This window comes from Orcinus orca, chromosome 14, assembly GCF_937001465.1.
Source record: "Orcinus orca chromosome 14, mOrcOrc1.1, whole genome shotgun sequence".
Lineage (NCBI taxonomy): Eukaryota > Metazoa > Chordata > Mammalia > Artiodactyla > Delphinidae > Orcinus > Orcinus orca.
In genome coordinates this window covers 80,637,002-80,656,539 of record NC_064572.1, presented here as the reverse complement: position 1 = coordinate 80,656,539, position 19,538 = coordinate 80,637,002, and the positions used below count along the sequence as shown (strand labels likewise).

Here is a 19,538-nt window from a genome sequence, read left to right as displayed (position 1 = left end):
TAAGTGTCCGTACCCTGGGATGTCTTCGATGCAGGAACCTACGAGCTGGGCCACGGGAGCTGCTGGGTGGCCTGGGATGGGTGTGTCGTTCTGCCCCTCACCCCCACCATGTGCCCCACTGGTCTTCCCCGACTTTTAATCCCCAACCTCTTCTCCCTTCTTCTCCCCTTTCTATTCACTCTCCCATCCTCCCTAAGTTGCGCTTGAAGTCCTAGATCATGCAGGGGTATTGCTGGGTTCTGCCGGGGTTCCCCAAAGCCGCCACAGACCCCCAGATGAGCCTGTTCACACACTTGTAGAATCTCCCACTGGTAGTAGTTACTGGTTTCAGACCTTGAAGGTGGATGGCTTAATGTTATGAATGAACATTGTTATCTTATTGATGTATTTTGGGGAATTATTTTACTACCCTTGAAGCTTATCATCTAATTGGAAAACTGGGTGACAGGTTTTTGTTTTTTTTTTTTGCGGTACACGGGCCTGTCACTGCTGTGGCCCCTCCCGTTGCGGAGCACAGGCTCCGGACGCGCAGGCTCAGCGGCCATGGCTCACGGGCCCAGCCGCTCCGCAGCACGTGGGATCTTCCCGGCCCGGGGCACGAACCCGTGTCCCCTGCATCGGTAGGCAGACTCTCAACCACTGCGCCACCAGGGATGCCTTGGGTGACAGTTTCTGTTTGTTTTTTTTTTAAAGAAATGAAATCCTTTAGTTTATTTATTTATTTTTGCTGTGTTGGGTCTTCGTTTCTGTGCGAGGGCTTTCCCTAGTTGCGGCAAGCGGGGACCACTCTTCATCGCAGTGCACGGGCCTCTCACTATCGCGGCCTCTCCTGTTGCGGAGCACAGGCTCCAGACGCGCAGGCTCAGTAGTTGTGGCTCACAGGCCCAGTCGCTCCGCGGCATGTGGGATCTTCCCGGACTGGGGCACGAACCCGTGTCCCCTGCATCAGCAGGTGGACTCTCAACCACTGCGCCACCAGGGAAGCCCTGGGTGACAGTTTTGACCTGGTTTTCCTGGAAATTAAAACCACTCTTAGTATCTCAAGTCACCTTACCAGTCCTTTTGACCTGGGAGCCAATCATTAGTAGCATCACTCTGTATCCATGGCGATACAAATCCAAGGAGTCTCTCTGATGATCCTCCGAAAAGAGTGGCGCTCGAGATCGTGGTGGTGTCTTCAGCCTTGAAGAATGATGGAGATAGTGACCGTCATGGGCCCAACAAGGTATAGTTGGAAGGTCAGGTTCATACTGAATGGCTTGTTGGATTCTCAAGATAATATCCTGTTTTGGGGGCATTCTTGCTTCTCAGGAGATGAGGAGCTGAGGCCGAGAGCCTAGGTAGGAGCAGAGTGGCCTTGGACCTCAGGGCTTCATCCTTTTCCCAGGCAGGCCGCACGCACTTAACCAGCATCTCCTGTGTGTCCAGCCTGAACAGGACGTGGTCCTTACTGCCCCGTGTTACCTCCTTCTGCAGCAGCAGGTGGTAGTGTCCTTTCGGTGATGTTGGTCCAGCATCTCAGATACTCCTGGTTTCAGCAAGACTTTGTGGTTTACCCATTTCAGATGAAGGAAAGGCTTCTCAGTCAAAATGCGTTCCTTTAAAAATGGAGAAATCATAATTCCACCTTTGTCCGGAGGGAAATTTTTCTGCATCATAACTGCAAGTGTCTTGCTTTTTTTTCTTTTTAAACAAACAAAACAAAACAGAAGCAAAACAGTATTAGAGCTTTCCAGTGCCTCCATGAAATAGGGACATGGCTTCCCCTTATCCGAGGGCCAGGACAGAACAGGTTGGCCCTACGGGTCCTGGGCTCTCCTTTAAGGGAGGAAAGTGTTGCAGCTTCTGACCAGCTGGCTTCTTGCTCAGTCATCTCTTGATGACCAGTTCTGGCTCAGAGGAAAGCAGATTCCACAACATTCTTGGTAACTTGCTGATCATACAATGTGGTTGTAATAAATATCGATTATTTTATGACCCAGGCTAAGCCACTGGCAGCTCATCCTAACATTGTGGGTGCTGTTTCTGTGATCAGTTGTTGGAGACCCAGGACCCAAATGACATCTGATCCTCGCCTTGACCAGCTGTGAAAGGGGTGGGCCAGGTGGCCTTTGGGGGCCCGTCATTTCGGATATTGACTGGCCCTGACTCTAGGAGGTGGGAAGAGGAGATGCTCTGAGATTACGGGCCAAGCTGATTCCTTTGTTCTTCTCCGTTTCCCCTCTTACCCGCATATCTGCTCAGGATCCAGAGTTCAAAACATTTTTATTAGTCCCTGAATTCGGCAGCATTATGACTTAGCCTTGGGAGGCCGCATCTGAGGACCTTCCAGCTCAGTTCCCAGCAACATCTTTTAAGCATTGCTTTGCCCTTCACTTCTCTCCAGAGAAGACTTCTCTGACCATGCTATACAACAGGAGTTGGTGAACTTGCCCTAAAGGGCGAGACTGTAACTATTTTAGGTTCTGCAGGCCATTAGGTCTCTGTTTCAACTACTCAGCTCTGCCACTGTCACATCACAGCAGCCCCAGACAATACGTAAGCATGGCCGTGCGCCTATAAAACTTTGTTTACAAAGACAGACGATGGCTGGGTTCGGCCCGGGAGCTGTGGTTAGCCAACTCCTGCTTTGGAGCCCGGAGCCTCCATCTCTGGGTGTGCCGCTAACCTGCTGAATCTTCTCCCTGACACTTAGGACCACCCTGCATGCTTTCTCATTTTGTCGATGTTGTATTTATTGTCTATCACCCACTGTAATTAATATCCCATAAGTGCAAGGACTGTTTTTGTTTCCTGTTGCTTCTTGAGCATCCGGAATGAAAAGCAGCGTGGCCCGTAGTAGGTGCTCAATAAATAACTGTTGAATGAGAAAAACAAACTTTTGAAATGTAACCTGCTTGTCATTGGGGCTTTCTGCCCTTGCTTTGGGGTGTGTTTTTCCATGTTAAACATGACTTGTATTTTCTCCTCTTTGTGTGGTAACCTCCTTATGTTCCCATCCTGTTCAACGTCTGGGCCCTTCTTGGCATGGATGCCTCGGTGAGGCTAGGGGTGCCCCTTTGGGGGGCCCTGGCCCTCCATGTTGGCTGGTGGTGGTGATGGGGAGAAGGATTTTTCTAGAACCAGATGCGTGCGGCTCTTGCTGGTCCTTGGATACAGGGACTGAAACGTGAAGTAACTTTCTTTCAATCTTATGTGGGAGATTGGTCCAGGCCACATTCAGAAGGACAAAACAATTGCCTTGTGATGTTGCCCAGCTTTGGAACCGTCCCAGAGCCGGGAAGCTTTGTGTTTTTCTGGGCCTGGGACTCTGGGTACCATTCATAGTTCTCCCTGTGGAGGATGAAAGCCGATTCACAGACCCTCGTGGGTCCCGGCTGGCAGCTCCGGCTGTTCTTGACGCACGGCTCCTTGTCAGTCCTTTCGCGGAGGCTGGATCCTGCCAGGTCCCGTCTTGCCCTGTTCGAAATGATCACCTTCCATGCGTCTGCCTGGGGCAGGGGAGGGGCTCACGAAGAGCCACAAGACCTCAGCCCTCGCTTCAGGATCTTGGCATCTCCTCTGGACAGAACAAGTCCCTCAGGAATGTCGTCCGTCCCCAGGAGCTGGGGAAGAGGGGAGACCCGCTTCCCTCTGGGCCAGGGTGGCTGGTGGCACCCCCTCATCCGGGAGGGCACGAGTGATTTGGGCCTTGAAGGGCGGGTTGGTGTTAGCGTGGAGGCAAGGGAGGAAGGAACAACCCTAAAGGAGACAAAGGCCGAGGCCTGAGGAGGCTGAAACCCAGGGTGTATGGCAGGGGCTTTTGGGCAGGGAGCGGTCCAGCTTTCCGAACGGAGCGACAGTCCTGCAGCCTTCAGCAGCTTCATTTCAGGATCCATTTACGTGTAATGGGGGCTGGGGACCGCCTCTTGGCTCCCTGGGGGCATTTTTCTCTTTTCTGTTTTGACATTAACGCCACCAGGCTATTATTATTTTAAGGGAAAGCAGTGTATCCCAGCTCACCCTGCACCGAATTAAGTCTCCAGACCAGCAATGTTCTGATCTGAGCCTGAGAGTTTGAGGCATTTCTTTTTAAGAAGCTCAGATGTATGACAACAGGCAGAGTCAGCACAAATAAATAGGGGTGTGTGTGTGTGCGTGCGTGCATGCGTGTGTGTGTGTACACAGCCATGCAGTCATGTGGAATTAAACCATTTGTAAAACACACGTTCTCACAGATTAAAAACGCCACGATGATAGACTTTCCCGGGGGTTACAGTGTAAGCAGGCTTTGGATTGATAATCGACTTTAGAGTTTTCTTGTACAGTGTCTTTCCAAGTTGGGTTTGAGGTTTGTGTTTAACGCTCTACAGTTTGTGGAAACTCAGTGGGGCAGCTTTTGCCGGGTGCTTCCTCTGGTTGGTTTTGGATTCTCCTCTTCTCCTTGGTGAGGGCGGCTTCTGGGGGTGCGAGGAGAAGCAGACACCCTGGGGCCATTTGCAAAGCATGAACTGCCTCTCTTGGGAGTCAAGGGGCCTCCACTGACCTTTGTTGGACGTTCTCTCCTTTCCCTCTTTCCCATCTGTCTCCGTCTTCTCTCTCCCACCTTTCTGCAGAGCCATCAACCAAATACCAAATTTCCCAACCAGAAGTTTACGTGGCTGCGCCCCGGGAATCGCTAGAGTTGCGCTGCCTGTTGCGAGATGCCGCCATGATCAGTTGGACTAAGGATGGGGTACACTTGGGGCCCAACAATAGGACAGTGCTAATTGGGGAGTACTTGCAGATAAAAGGTGCCACGCCTAGAGACTCCGGCCTCTATGCTTGTACTGCTGCTAGGAATGTAGACAGTGAGACTGTCTACTTCATGGTCAATGTCACAGGTGAGTTGGCCTGCCAGCTGTCTGCTCTCTCTCTTCTCTGTAGCCATTTTGCTGGGTAAAGTGTTATTGGACAAGTGAAATCATGGTGGGATCTGCTAATTGGATGCCAGGCAAAGAACTTCACAGTTTGTGATTGATCTGTTTTTGAAGTTCTTCTACGGGACCTGGTATATCAGAGAGGCTGGTCGTTAAAAATGACGGGATTCTCATGTGCACAGTAACATTTTTCATTTAAGACAGCACACTTTCCTATAAGTAAAAACACATCTTTTCTTTTTTTCTACCCCCATACCACCGGCATCCTTGGCATTTAGAACATAGAATTGAAACTTGGATGCTGAAGATTTCTGCTTCCTTTTGTTAAAATTTGAGTTTCTCTCCTTGACTTTTCTTCCATGTGGTGAGGAGGGACTGCACAGGACCCCTTTTGCAGCCAAGATTAAAGTTCCGCTTTCAGAATATTAGTAAACGGTCAGAAGCCCACACGGGGGCTAAGTTTTTCTAGCGACTAATTTGCTTTCTTGAAGTAGACCCCGAGTGCTGAAAGCTTGTGTTGGAAAGAATCTTTGGATATTACACAATCAGTAAGTTCGTTGGGGACTCGAGTACCATTTGAAGCTTAAAATCCAGTTTCAGTATATCCAATTTTATAGCATGTTTAAATAAGGTGAAAGCAAAAAACGTTGAGAATCATAATATAGACGAACTATCATCATGGAGTGAAAATTTAAGCCATTAAAACCATCTTAACTAAACACAGTCTCAGACTTCTTGCCTGGGTTCCTGGGTTGTTGAATCCCCTTTCCAGAAAGACTAAGTTGTAGATGATTGCAACCTTTGGCTCTGCAAAAACACAACCATGGATATGTTCTTTTGAATACAGATGCCATCTCATCCGGAGATGATGAGGACGACACAGATGGCTCGGAGGATTTTGTCAGTGAGAACAGTAACAGCAAGAGTAAGTAATTGCTGTCTCTGAAGGTCCCCGAGAGAGGAGAGCTCAGTGGGAAGGCCTGACTCTAAGCTGTCTCCCTGTCGACTCTTCGGGATGCTGTCGCCCGCGGTCCCCACCTCTCTCTGCTGTGTCTCCTCTCTTGACTTTCAAATCTGAGAATAAACCAGTGTTACTGTACACCCTTCTCTACTGTTTGTTCTTTCTTATTGTGTCAGTAGCCACTTTTCTTTTGAAAGCAGTTATGACTTTTCTTTCCTTGGTTTTCCGTTTTCCTCTGGCTTCTCGCTGTTTGGAGACGTAAAGCCAGCAGAGCCGTGTAACATCCTGGTCTCTTTCATAACCGTCGACAGTGCTTGGTTTGTCCCAGTGGTTCTCCACGGGGGGTGATTCTCCTCCTTCTCCCTCCCCAGGGGGACACTGGGCAATGTTTGGTTGTCTCAGCACAGGAAGTTGGGGGGATGCTAGTGGCTTTGCAGAGGCCAGGGATGCTGCTAATAAACATCTTTACAATGTACAGGGCAGCCCCATAACAAAGAATTATCTGGTCCAAAATGTGGATAGTGCCAAGGTTGAGAAACCATGGCCTTGTGAAACATTAGTGCTTGCTGAGCAGAAATAAGGGAAGTGTGTCTTACGTTGCAGATAGAAAAGGGGGGCAACGAATGCTGTTTGCGCATGTAAAGGCAGTTAAAGCACTGCCGTAACTGACACTAGGAGGCCTTTACATGGTGAGTGAGAATGTGGCCTCTCAGAGCTGGGCAGCCTCGGTTCAAATGCTGCTCCACCACTGCCGAGTTGGGTAACCTTGGGCAAGTAATTTAACTTTTGTGCCTCAGTTTCTTTATCTGTAAAATGGGAATAATCACAATATCTTTTGGGGTTATGAGGATTAGTGAGTCCATATTTGTACATTGTTCAGAAAAATATTTGTGAGTGTTTATTCAATAAAGAAGATCAAATATTTCCAATAACATGGTTGGAATATTTCCAAAGTGATTCTGCATTGGTCAGTGGCGTTCTTTGCTTAGATGTTATATTCTACGTTTTCTCAAAAGGATATTACTTTAATAACTTTAAACAAGGCCTAAATAATAAGATAATTCGTTATTAAAATAGACCCAGGGCTTTTTCAAGGAAGAAGAGAAAAATCCATGTTGTCCGGCACCTGGGATAATGTTTTGCTGAAGTGGGGAACTGGATTTGTCTCTTGAGTCTCCTAGCAGCTTAGGCAAAAAGGGAGGTATTTTGGCTCATATAGTTTTCACTCTTTGGCAAGAGAAAGCTTGCGACCACTAGCATCAGCGTCACTTAAGAACTTACTGGGAATGAAAATTCTCAGGGCCCACCCCGGACCCACTGAATTAGAAACTTTGGGAGTGATTCTGATGCACAGGAAGCGTAAGAACCACTGGCTTAGGGATTCACACATGCAGATCTGCTTCCAGAAGGAGTTTATTGTTAGAGATCTCGTTGGTAAAACAGTGGGTAATAAGGCGAGTGAAAGTGTCTTCCGCTGTGCTTTGTACCAGCCTTCTAACGAGGTTGTTGTTATCATTGCGATTTAGTAATAAAACACTGGTACGTTACAACACGCCGCTCACTTCTTATTAGTTCTCTGGCTCCGGCAGGAGAGGCAGTGACCCTGACAGTGATGAAAAGGGTCTGCTCTGGGCCGACTCTGGGCTGGCTGCTGGTTCAGTCAGTGCCCCCAACGACCAGATAAGGTGGAGACAGGAGTTGTTTGTGTCTTATTCATGGGCAATCTGTGGTTCAGTGAGCCAAAAGCCGAGCTGCAGTTCAGTCAGAGAGGCCTGTTGCATGTCTAGTCACAGCGCCCCTCTGCCCATACTCAGGGTGATGACGGGGGTGAAGGGAGGATGCTCGCACAGCTGTTTACAGCTCTCAAGTGGTACCCGTGTGTGGGAGCCATTGCTGGTGACCGGGACATCAGATTCAGCGCGGTTCTGTTGGCATGCCTGGGAACCGTGTTGTTCTGGTGATCAGTCCCCTGCCTAATAGCACGTTACCCGGAATATGCAGGAAGTTATCAAATGTAACAGCAGGGTAGACTGAATGAACTGAACCTCTCTCTGATGACTCTCTTTTCATCCTGAATACTAGTCCTGACTGCTCAGTGCCCAGGTAGGGCCAGGTAGTAGAGTGTTGCATGTAAGGCACGCCAGCCCACGTTGAGTGAATTGCCGTGCCTTCCTTCACCTTGCAACCAGGGTTCTTTGTAATTAGCTCTCGAATGACACCAACTCTGCCCCGAAGTGGGTGCTCTGCAGTGATTAAGGGCTGGTGTTAGCTGTACCAGGCAGATACTGCTGTCGGGAATTGCCTCTGTTTGGTGCCTGTGAAACATTAGATGCGATTTAAAGTGATAGCAGTTCTTAGCTGGCTCCTTGGCCTCTGCCATCTGTTAGTGTGATTAGGCCGGTCTGATTCACAGGTGCAGCCTGGGGCGGCTGAGATTAAGCAGCTGTGGCCCGTGTGGACAGAGGAATGCCATGGCCAGGGTAATTGGCAAGGTGGGGAAGGGGATGTTGCCATTAAGACAATTTTTTGCCACCTCGAGTGTCAAATGCCTGACCTGATTAATAGGGAAAATTGTAGAAGCACTGAATTCTTTGCATTTTCAGCCACCTGGAAACCACTCATGTGTCCAAATTGATTCCTTCGGTGCCTTCTGATTGCCTGGAGATGCCACTGGGGTGTGTTTGAAAGTTCCCCTTCAGTGAAGTTAACAAATGATGCTCCAGTAACCCTGTGCTGACAGTGATAGCTCTGAGCTTCTCTGAGAAGGGTTTTTCTCTTTTAGGATCGGTCTACGTTACTTCTCCATCAAGTGACTCCAAAAATAGATTGTAGGTTACTCTCATTGCTGGTATTCCTGTTTATCTAATTTTGTCAGTTAACTCTCAGAAGCCAAGCTTATCTGCCTGGTAGAGTTCTTCTTAGATTCTGTACGGAGTACAAAAAGTATGGTAGTCAAATATAATGGCAAAAAGAACAGTCAAAACTTAAGGCAGGATTGTTGCATTTTGGCCGTGAAACTGGTATCCGTTAACCTCCAGGTCCGATTTGAGTTTTATAGGAATATACTGCAGTGTTCGGGTTGATCTGAACTCTTACCTCATCCTGCGAGACCCAGCTCAAAAGTGGGCTCCTCTGTAGAGGATTTCCTTGTTTACACTGGGCGATTGAGTGGCTTTGACTGTTGTTCACGGGTTCTGTTGTATCACAGGTAGTGTACATTGTATCACGTGTAGTATCACGTATCTCAGACCTGCCTTTTCTGGTAGATCGCTTCTGGAGGGCAAGGACTAGCCTGGATGTTGAATGAATATTTTGTGGAACTACCGTCCTCACGTATATCTTTTACAGATCCCATTAAAAACAGAGCAGCGTTCAGGTTTGGTTTGTACATTAAAGAGAATAAGCTGATGTTTCTCAAAGAGTATCCCTTGGAACCCTAGTTCGGCATAATTCTCTGCCAAAAATGAGTTGTATTTTGAAATGAATTTGGAAAATACCTCATACTGTGACCTTTCTTGAAGACTTACAGTGTCCATCAGCCTGTTACAAGCTCTGAGAAGTTCTGTAGTAAGACATCTGTTTCTTTTTGTCCTTTCCCAGGGTTTTCCAAACTTACTGACCGTAAGACCCTTTTTAAAATATAGCATCTATTCACATCCTGCTGCACGTGCTTTGAAAATCCCTGCAATGGGCTGGTTTGATTGATCTGACTCTGCCTCCCCTTTAAGGCAAGTTCTTCCATCACAGATGTGAAGGGCATTCTCCGGTCATATTTTAGCAGCTGACTAGCTGATGACCTCACACTTGACCAGTGCTAGACGTTTCCCTGAGTGGAACAATCTTGTGATGTCACTGCAAGCCCGGCTGCCAGGAAATAATGCTGCTACATATGCCCTTTGGTGAAAGAGACTTTCTCCGGACAGAAAGTTGTGATTTCAGATGCTAATTTTTGAAATGCGTCCAGGTGGAGGATTTTGAAAAGGTTCAAGCTTTGTGCTTTAGCTTAAAAAAGCGTAACTTAACTAGTCCTTGCCTTCCCTAGGTACTAGGTATCTTAATGGGTTATCTGGCAGCAAATAGATAGACGTGTCTGTCCGTTTTTTTCGAGGTACTTTTTATCACCTCCGGCTTGTGTTTAAGTGATTCCTGTCTCTGGAGAACTTGAGACTGACTTCTTTGGAAGGGCATGAGTGACAGAAGGTTCAGTTTGGCTGCTTAACTAGAGGGAATTGATAGTAAGACAGCCGTAGCAGGTGGAGTGGTTCTTTCTATCGAGTAAAGAGAGAGAAGGTAATTTTCTATTTTGGCTTTATTTTCGTTCAGACCTGCATCTGCCCATCCTCCATATTAGGGAGAAAGGCAATTTTTTTTTTTTTTTTGTAAGCAACTGGGGAAAATGAAGGTTCTTGGCCTGAGATTCTAAACGTTCATTGATAGACCTGCTGATCGTAACAGTTCACTGTCTCCTTGGCTCTAATTGAGATTTTCCTTGGAAGAGATCGTACCTAAGTTGGTAAATGCTGGTTTCTTAGTTGTGTTGAAGTTTCCAGGAACTGAAGAAAACAAATTTTTAGAAAATGTACCAGCTGCCTAAAGTTTTTGGAACACCTTTGCGGTGAAAACCTCATTACAAGTTGGTTTGGGTGTTTTATCACAAAGGCCGGGGGTGGTGTTCCATCCATTCGGCCAGATTGAGCGTCTTTTCTTTCTCGGCCTCCCCTCTGGTCCAGCAGCATCACCGGCCACTAGCAGGTTCTCTTTTGAAGGCAGAGCCTGGGAACTCCCCCAAGCAACTGGTCTCCCAGTGGACTTAGGCGTTTCACATGTGGGTCGCTTGCCTGGTTTGTTTTAATGTATTTCCTATTGAATGCCTTGTTGGTCAGCAAGCTGTTGTTTTAATGAGATTTCTCCAATAAAGCCCCCCTGAGCCCCACAGCCACACCTTCACTGACATCTCCATATTTTGTTAGATTTGTTTTCTGTTTCTCTGTGCAAAACTGAAGACAGATGAACTGCAGTCTACTGCAAGGATGGGGTAGAGCTCTCAGAGACGTGCCTCCTTCCCTCATCAGGGGTCAGAGCATTGAAATGTCCTGATTAGTGATATTTTTAAAGGCACTAATTATAGACTTAAGACAGAGGCCTTAGTGAGGCTTTAGAGAGTTTGTGAGACTTAATCTAAGAGCTGAAACAGGCTGTTGTGTTTTTTTTTTTACATCAATAAAAATACAGTTGGCAGTCATCAGCGGCCACAGCTCACATAAATCTTGAACTTTTGACTTAATTACCATGGGAGAGTTCAAAGGGCAGCATGGAGTGGTTGAAAGAGCACTGCTCAGGGAGCTGGAGACTTGGGTCTAGCCTCAGCCCAGCCTCTGGCCATGTGACCTTGATCAAATCACTTAACCTTTCTGGATGACATTGATCACACCAGCCGTTGGGCCAGATGGTCACTGAGGTCCCTTTTGGTACAGTGGTAATTTGAGTCCATGTTTTTCCTTTAAACCACCAGGCTGTATTCTCTCTATTTGGTGAGGGAGAGAGAGAGAGAGAGAGAGAGAGAGAGAAGACCGTAAACCTTGGATGTCAGGGTGCGGATACGTAAGAGTTTTTGTGGGAGCTGGCTCAGCAGCCCATGTTTTCTCCTTAGGTTTAGGTTGCAGGGTCAAAATAAATCCTCTGATCCTATCATTTGTTGACAGAATCAATATCTGTGTAGACTATAGATAGATACCTGGAAAGAATGTTAGAACCGGGAGGGGCCTTATCAGAACATTCAGTTCAGCTCCCTCATTTTATAGCTCAGGCTTTTAACAGTCGTCCATCTGGTCTGTCCATCCATCCATCCATCCATCTGTTCAATAAACACTTGAGTGCCTGCTTCGTAGTCTGAAGGTGGCTCGAGCTGCACACTCCAGGTGATCTGCCCTTATCGGTCAGCAGACATCGAGAGGAATATATTTCAGTCTAGAAACGCTCTGGGCATGGAAACAGACATAATAACCAAGAAGATGGTGGACCAGAGAAGGAACGATGAATCTTTATTGTGGGTTGAAGGGGGATTAAGAAAGGCTGTGTTGAGGGAACCTTGAGGGAAGTTTCTGTGGGGTTATAAATCTGCTTAACCAGCCACAAGGTAAGAGACTTCTGTTGTATTAAATTAAAATTCTACTTACCTGGTATTATTACTAACATACAGTATCTGTTTCAGTGTAGAAAATGATAATGAGTCAATACGCTAAACCTTGATGATGGGCTTGTATTTATTGATTTATTTTGGCTAGGTCTTACTGTTCCCTTAACTTGGTCGTTATTAGTATTTAATGACTAAGAGAATGTCGTTCTTTTGCTACATACTACAGCAGAAGATTTGAGAGTATCAGAGCAGAAGGGGCCATACCTATCATCTAGGTCAACTTATTTCCTCCTGATTTAAGTATAATTCATGTTTTATGCCATCAGGGGCTTATACCACAATTCCGTCTCTATTAAATATATCCCTAAGGTTATGTCAGGGAAGGTGTACAAAGTGGATGCCGTACACCTCTTTCAAGCAACATGGTGTGGCCTTGGCCATCCGTATTGAGCATCTACTGTGTGCTAGAGTCTTCTCTGCTTTTGTAGATCATTAATTTGTTAAGTGAGTTCCTCCTCCAAATGAAAGTTGTTAATGCTGTTCACAGCCTTGGGATAGAGAGGCCTCATTAGGTAGAGGAGCTTTTTAGGAGCCTGGTCCCTGTTTCTCTCCAGCTGCATTGTAGTTCTTGGGGTGGGGACCCTGGCATTTCCATGTGTCCAGACTGCAAACATAGCAGGAAATATTGAAGACAGGAAGAGTTCGCAGAGGACATAGGACATTGATGATGGAAACACAGCAGGGCCATTCCTACAGTGTAATTATTTTTCTGGACCTTCCAGACTCTTCAAGTTTTCCATAAAACTAGTTTATTTCAGAAAGAGCTGTTGTAAAATAATAAAATAACTCCTCCCCTCCAGCATATGTTCTTAAAAAAATTCGTGAGCTTGACTTCTTAAAGGAAGGCCTCATCGTGAAAGCACATGGCGCCTGTGTGACGTTAGCACCCGGAGTGGTGTTGGACACGGAGTTGGTGGTGACCCATCACTGCCACTCAGGGAACCTCGAGAACTTGGCCTGATGGCCCTTTTTGTTGAGTCAAGCTTTGCCGTTATTCAGAGAAAGCGAATGTTGTGAATTCGGGTTTCCAGTGACAGTCATGTAGGTGATTGGCTTCTACTTTGTTGATTAGATTTCATGGCGCCTCACCCACCTGCGATCTCTGAGCCTTTAGATGAGACACATGGTGCCCACAGACTTTATTTTAAAAGATTTTTTTTCTGGTTTCTTCTTTTTTTTTAACATCTTTATTGGAGTATAATTGCTTTACAATGGTATGTTAGTTTCTGCTTTATAATAAAGTGAATCAGCTATACGTATACATATATCCCCATATCCCCTCCCTCCTGCGTCTCCCTCCCACCCCTCTAGGGGGTCACAAAGCACCGAGCTGATCTCCCCGTGCGATGCAGCTGCTTCCCACTAGCTATCTGTTTTACATTTGGTAGTGTATATATGTCAATGTTACTCTCTCACTTCATCCCAGCCTAACCTTCCCCCTCCATTGGGTCCTCAAGTCCATTCTCTACGTCTGCGTCTTTATTCCTGTCCTGCCCCAGGTTCATCAGAACCTTTTTTTTTTTTTTTTTTTTAGGTTCCGTATATATGTGTTAGCATACGGTATTTGTTTTTCTCTTTCTGACTTCACTCTGTATGACAGACTCTAGGTCCATCCACCTCACTACAAATAACTCACTTTCATTTCTTTTTATGGCTGAGTAATATTCCATTGTATATATGTGCCACATCTTCTTTATCCATTCATCTGTCGATGGACACTTAGGTTGCTTCCATGTCCTGGCTATTGTAAATAGTGCTGCAGTGAACATTGTGGTACGTGACTCTTTTTGAATTAGCCCATAGACTTGAGATGAGAAGCATGACTGTGTGTCTGTTTTGCACAAGCAGATTTTATAGGTGCAGGTTTGATGATTGAAATTTCACCCCAGGGAAGTGGCTGTCTGCCAGAAATGCCAACAAAATTCTTTCACCCTTGTCCTTAAATAATTCCTCAGGCTCCAGGAAAAAGGTGCTGGTTGCCAGTGTGCTCTTGCCACAGGCCAAGACTGTACAGGCCCATGTGGCCTGGGGATCCCCATGTGGGTTGCAGGCTCACCAGCAGCTTAGCCCAGTGACGGAGGAGCAGCGCGGCGTTCCTAGTTGCTAAAGCTGAGTCCTATTTTTCAACATAGGGAACGTGGAAATCATGCCTCTTGGTACGTAAGCACACGTCTGTTGATTTCTTTTTATATAAAAATGTAAAGACATTCCACGGGATCAGGGCAGCTGTAATTGATGGTATCTGAAAGAGCCACTACATTAATATTTAGCTAATTCGTATGAATAGGCTATTGTGTTTACTTAAACAGATAACATGAATGCAGACACCTGACAGCATGAAGTATGCTTTTCATTTAGGGCAGATTTGTAAAAGTCTTTGTGTAGCGACAAAGCTCATTATTTATTTTGTGCTCTCAATGCTTTCTTTTTTAGTGGCTGTGGATGGAATTTTCTAAGTAGGAGCTTTTAAAATGAAAGATGATTGAAATTGTTGCAGTATATGCCAGGCCCTGGGAGACTTATGATAAACAGGAATCGAGTACTCCCTGGGGAACCCTCAAAAGAATAGGTGTGTTTATGGGCATTTGACACCCCAAGTCAAGTGGCTACCAAGTTGCCTACTCATTACAGATGCAACTGGATTCAGAGGAAAGAAGGGCAGCTCTATTTTCTCCCCCAGCTCCCCTCCCGCCCTCCCACTGGCCTTTCTCTCTCTGGTGCACATGACTGACAAGTTGTGCCTCCCTTTGCTCTGCCTTGGCATCATGTCGATACCCCACCACCTTGACACTTAGATAAGCAGAAGGATGAAGACGATACAGCGTGTCCCCATTAAGAAATCCCTGTTTCACCTTTTATAGCAGGTTTCAAGAGCAAGGGTGAGTCAAAGAAGGGTAGGTGTTTTGGATGCAGTCTTTCCACTTTCTGATTCCACCACGACAGCCTGGCTGTTAAGTGAAGGGCATTGTCACCTCGCCAGGAACGAGCTGTGTCATCCACAGAACAGAGGAGGAAGCTTCTAAGTCTGCATCATAGACAAAGCCCCTTCCTACGCCCGTTTTTGCTTCTGGTTTGTGGAGGGTGTGTGCTGCTGCTCAGTCTAACCCTTGTTAGAAATAAGCACTTATGGATCAGTCTTCAAGAGTTTTAGTGTTCTAGAATGTTCTAGGATGTTAAAGGCCCTGCTGATGGATGCTTTGGGGAGGATACAGGGATTTTGGTTACCTGTTTGCTGAGACAGAATCACGCATGTGAAGAGTTAAATTGCTGTATAAGATTTCATTGGAAATCCTGGGCAGTAATAACGGAGGCAGTGTGCCTTCAGCTGAGGCTGTCCTGGACGCCAGTCCTGCATGTTCAGAGAGGTTAAAGGTATGGATTCCAATGCTTTGGAGAGTAGGTAGGTGACAAACAGTGGGCTCTGCAATCAGACTGCCTCGGATCACATCCTGGTCGCGCTTCTTCCTAGTTTTTTGGCTGTGGGCAGATTACTTCTCCGTGACTCAGTTTCCCCATCCCTAAACAGGAATTATAATTGAATTGTGTCAGGATTAATACAGTAAACACGTGAGAGCTTTGGGGGCTTTGTCTGCAAATAAGAAGCACCCAGTCAGTAGTGGTCATGAGCCATTATTAGCAGGCTTGAAGAATTTATGGCAGTATTCCCGATTGATGCTGTGACTTTAATTTAGAAAAAAATGTCCTTCCTGTGGTAATTGGAAAAGGTGTCTCCTTCTTTGAGTTTAAAAAATCACTAGTGTTCCTGTCTTTGAGGGCTCCTTAGAGGGCACAACAATGTTTAATTGGCAGCCTCCTATTGAGTTACCTGCTTAGACGTGCTGGTAGAATTATGGCATTCACAACCACCATTCGAGAGGAAAGAAACCTTTTTTCATTTTTCATTTTAAAAATTAAAACATATTTAGTAACATGGCTTGTTGACTTGTCATATAAAGTGCTGGGAAATTAATGAATCCTCCCTGAGCTATTCTACCCTACTGAGATAAGTTATACTATTGATTACCCTTTGAAGCGCCAATGGATAAATTGATGTGGCTTTTGGGCAGAACTTGTTTATGCGTATATGTGATCCTTTCATAGGTGTGGTGATCTAAAGTGATACATTGGAGGGGGACTCAGCTGTTGTTACGGTATGTGTCGTCACCGTGTGTCTAAAGTAGCATTTTAAAGCATGGTTCATGCATTTATATTCTGGCACTAAGAACAGGGAGAGAAGGTTCCCTGTTAATAGACATAAACTATAAACTATCAAGCAGCCCACCTCCAGGGACCTTCTGGGAGGCCAGCTGGAGCAGACTTCAGAAAATGTTTCCCTGATGTAAATATTACCCAAAGGTTTTGAAAGCGTCGGATCATTCACCTACAAAAGAAAATGATCTTACCTGTTAGGATTTAATGATGGAGACGAAGCTATCCATCTACGTACATTATAATGTCATTTTCCAAAACAGGGGCACCGTATTGGACCAACACAGAAAAGATGGAAAAACGGCTGCACGCCGTCCCAGCAGCCAACACTGTCAAGTTCCGCTGTCCAGCTGGGGGGAATCCAACACCAACGATGAGGTGGCTGAAAAACGGGAAGGAATTTAAGCAGGAACATCGCATTGGAGGCTATAAGGTAGAATGAAGCTTTCAAAATATTCTATTTCTTCAATTTTTATTTCTTTATTTTTTTAAGTAGTCAAAAGTTAGCAGGAACTAGAAGGAATATTCTTTTTTAAAAAATCAATAATTATCATAATTGATCGTTTCCATGTTTGATATTTTAAAAAATTTACCCTGGACTTGCATGTAATTTTAAAGTACAATCCCCATTTGTGTTGTTCTTTATATGAAGAGAGTTTAGTAATAGAAGGGTCGAAAGTTGAGAGTCTGTTTTCTATATGTTTTATGGTCTGTAAAACTAAAACTGAAGCAGAATTTGAGAAGTGTTGTAAGTACAGTTGCCCTATCTGAGCAGGATTGTATGAACAGTGGATGGACTTGGATGAGAGACTGGGGTATGAAATACTACTTATTAAGAGAGAACACTTCCCGGGACTTCCCTGGTGGCGCAGTGAAGAATCCTCCTGCCAATGCAGGGCACACTGGTTTGAACCCTGGTCCGGGAAGATCCCACATGCTGTAGAGCACCTAAGCCCGTACGCCACAACTACTGAGCCTGTGCTCTAGAGCCCACGAGCCACAACTACCGAGCCTGCGTGCCACAGCTACTGAAGCCTGTGTGCCTAGAGCCCGTGCTCCGCAATGAGAGAAGCCACTGCGATGAGAAGCATGTGCACCACAACGAAGAGTAGCCCCTGCTCGCCTCAACTAGAGAAAGTCCGTGCGCAGCAATGAAGACCCAACGCAGCCAAATAAATAAATAAATAAAACTAAAAAAAAAAAGAACACTTCCAAGATGACAGAGGCAATCTCCCTGTCCTCCATCCTCAAGGATTCTGAAGAGCCCATTACAGAATGTGGTGAAATATAGTCTCATCACTCACTGGGGAGGTTGAAACTGACAACCATTTCCCTGAAGATGCCTCTTCAGGCGTTTGTTCATCCATTGAGCAAATGTTGGTCGAGTGCCCTCGTAGCAGGCACCGTCCTAGGCTCTGGGCAAAGCACGGCCCTAGCTTATCGGGGCTCCTCGTCCAGCAGGAAGGCAGACAGAAGAGCTGGCAATCAAGACACTGATATGGGTGAAGTTAGAAGAGTAGGTTGTGCCGTGGATGTGCAGAGAGGTGATGTTGGCTCCTTGGGAGACTAAGGTAAAGGAGATCCGGAAAGGATTCTAGGCTGAGTTTGAAGGAAGGTTGTCTCAGAAGAGTGATATGGAATCTCCAGGTCATTTAGTGTGGAAGGGGAGAAGTTTACGAATTTAGTATATAAGGATGACTTAAGGAACCTTACTGTGAAATTCTTTGGTGCATTTGGAACATAAATGGGTGTATCAGTTACCCATTGCCTTGTAACAAATTACCCCAAGACCTGGTAGCTTTAATAACAGCATTTATTCTCTCACAGTTTCTATGGGTCAGGAATCCAGGTGTGGCTTAGGTGGCCTTCTGTCTCAGGGCCTCTCACAGGAGGGTAATCACAGTTTCAGTTAAGGCTGGGGTCTCATCTGAAGGGTCAGTGGGGAAGGATCTGCTTCCAGACTCACTCATGTGGTTGTTGTCAGGATTCACTTCCTTGCAGGCTGTTGGACTGGGGGCCTCAGTTCCTCACTGGCCGTTGGCTGGAGGCCACCCTTTGGCCACATGGGCCTCTCCATAGGGCAGCTGACAGCATGGCAGCTGGCTTCCTGAGGGGGAACAGACAAGACAGAGGAGAATATGAGGAAGATAGATGTCACAGCCTTTGTAACCTAATCACAGAAGTACCATCCCACCACTTTTGCTGTTTTCTACCATTAAGTAAGTCACCAAGGGAGGTGATTATTGAGGGCACGAGTATCAGGAAACACGGGGATCACTGGAGCATCGGAGGAACCTGCACAGTGGATGAAGCAGGATATGCATCAACTCAGGCCCCAGGTCCTTAAGAACCATGTGGGAGAGGATTTCTTGGTGGCAGCAGTGTGATACCCAGGAGGACTTTCCCTGATGTACCCCTTACCTGTGTTAACACAGCAACATCACTTTAGATGGCACGTGAGTCCCTGTCCCATCCCTGCTGCGCTCAAATGGGGCTTCCCTCCACACAAAGTGCCCCGGAGCCCTTTCCTGAAACACTATACACAGTTACTCATCTTGAAAGGGTTAGTATTTTCGTCTGTAGGAACTTTTGACTTTTGTTTTAACATTGAAAAATTACTTTCTAGAAGCCAAAACCCAGAGGATAATTGGGAAAGCCTACAAGTAAATTTCTAAGTGCACGTGTGGGCAGTTTCTGTGTGAAACAGATGTGAAACACATCTGCTGGAAGGTGGATGCCTTTGAAGCCGTGGAGTAGAAATACTTGGGTTGTCTTCTACGACTCCTGCTCATTGGGGGAAGCAGTAGCAGGAGGACGATTTGTCTCTTTGTTCAGTCCTTAGACTGGTACAATGAGATTGGAGGTTGGCTTTTTTTTTTTTTTTTTTTTTTTAAAGAATGAATAGACAGAGATTTCATTAGGTGATGCTGGTTGTAAAGGAAGAGTTAAACCACTAAAATCGAGGCCCCTGGGATTGTTCTAACCACCAAACGTTCTCTGAAATCATAACTGATGCAGTTCCAATGATTTATTTAAATACAACTTGAGTATAAGAAGGGTGGTCAAAATCTTGGTGGTTAACTCATTTCCTTCCTCAAGAAAGTCTGGGAAATGAGTGCAAAGGGTCAATGAGCCTCCAGAAACTCCCGGTCTCAAAATAAATAGGACCAACATCATTATTACGGGGAAGGAGCTTTTTGCAAATCTGAATTAGTGGTTACAAACACGCTGGGAGACTGAGGGTGCCGAGTGAGGAAATGCTGCTTGCTTTTAA

At 46.0% G+C, this 19,538-nt stretch overlaps 1 protein-coding gene across 20 annotated transcripts in view; it reads left to right on the top strand.

Moving 5' to 3' along the window:
* FGFR2 (fibroblast growth factor receptor 2) overlaps positions 1–19,538 on the top strand; it is a 104,356-nt gene that overhangs the window by 22,973 nt on the left and 61,845 nt on the right. For 11 of the 20 annotated variants that reach the window (XM_049696483.1, XM_049696487.1, XM_033420874.2 and 8 more), the window contains exons 3-5: positions 4,596–4,862; positions 5,746–5,823; positions 16,528–16,697. In XM_049696483.1, the coding sequence (XP_049552440.1) occupies positions 4,596–4,862; positions 5,746–5,823; positions 16,528–16,697 (515 nt within the window). The remainder of the gene's footprint in view (positions 1–4,595; positions 4,863–5,745; positions 5,824–16,527; positions 16,698–19,538) is intronic. The other 9 variants (XM_033420881.2, XM_049696490.1, XM_049696489.1 and 6 more) reach the window with 2 other exon arrangements.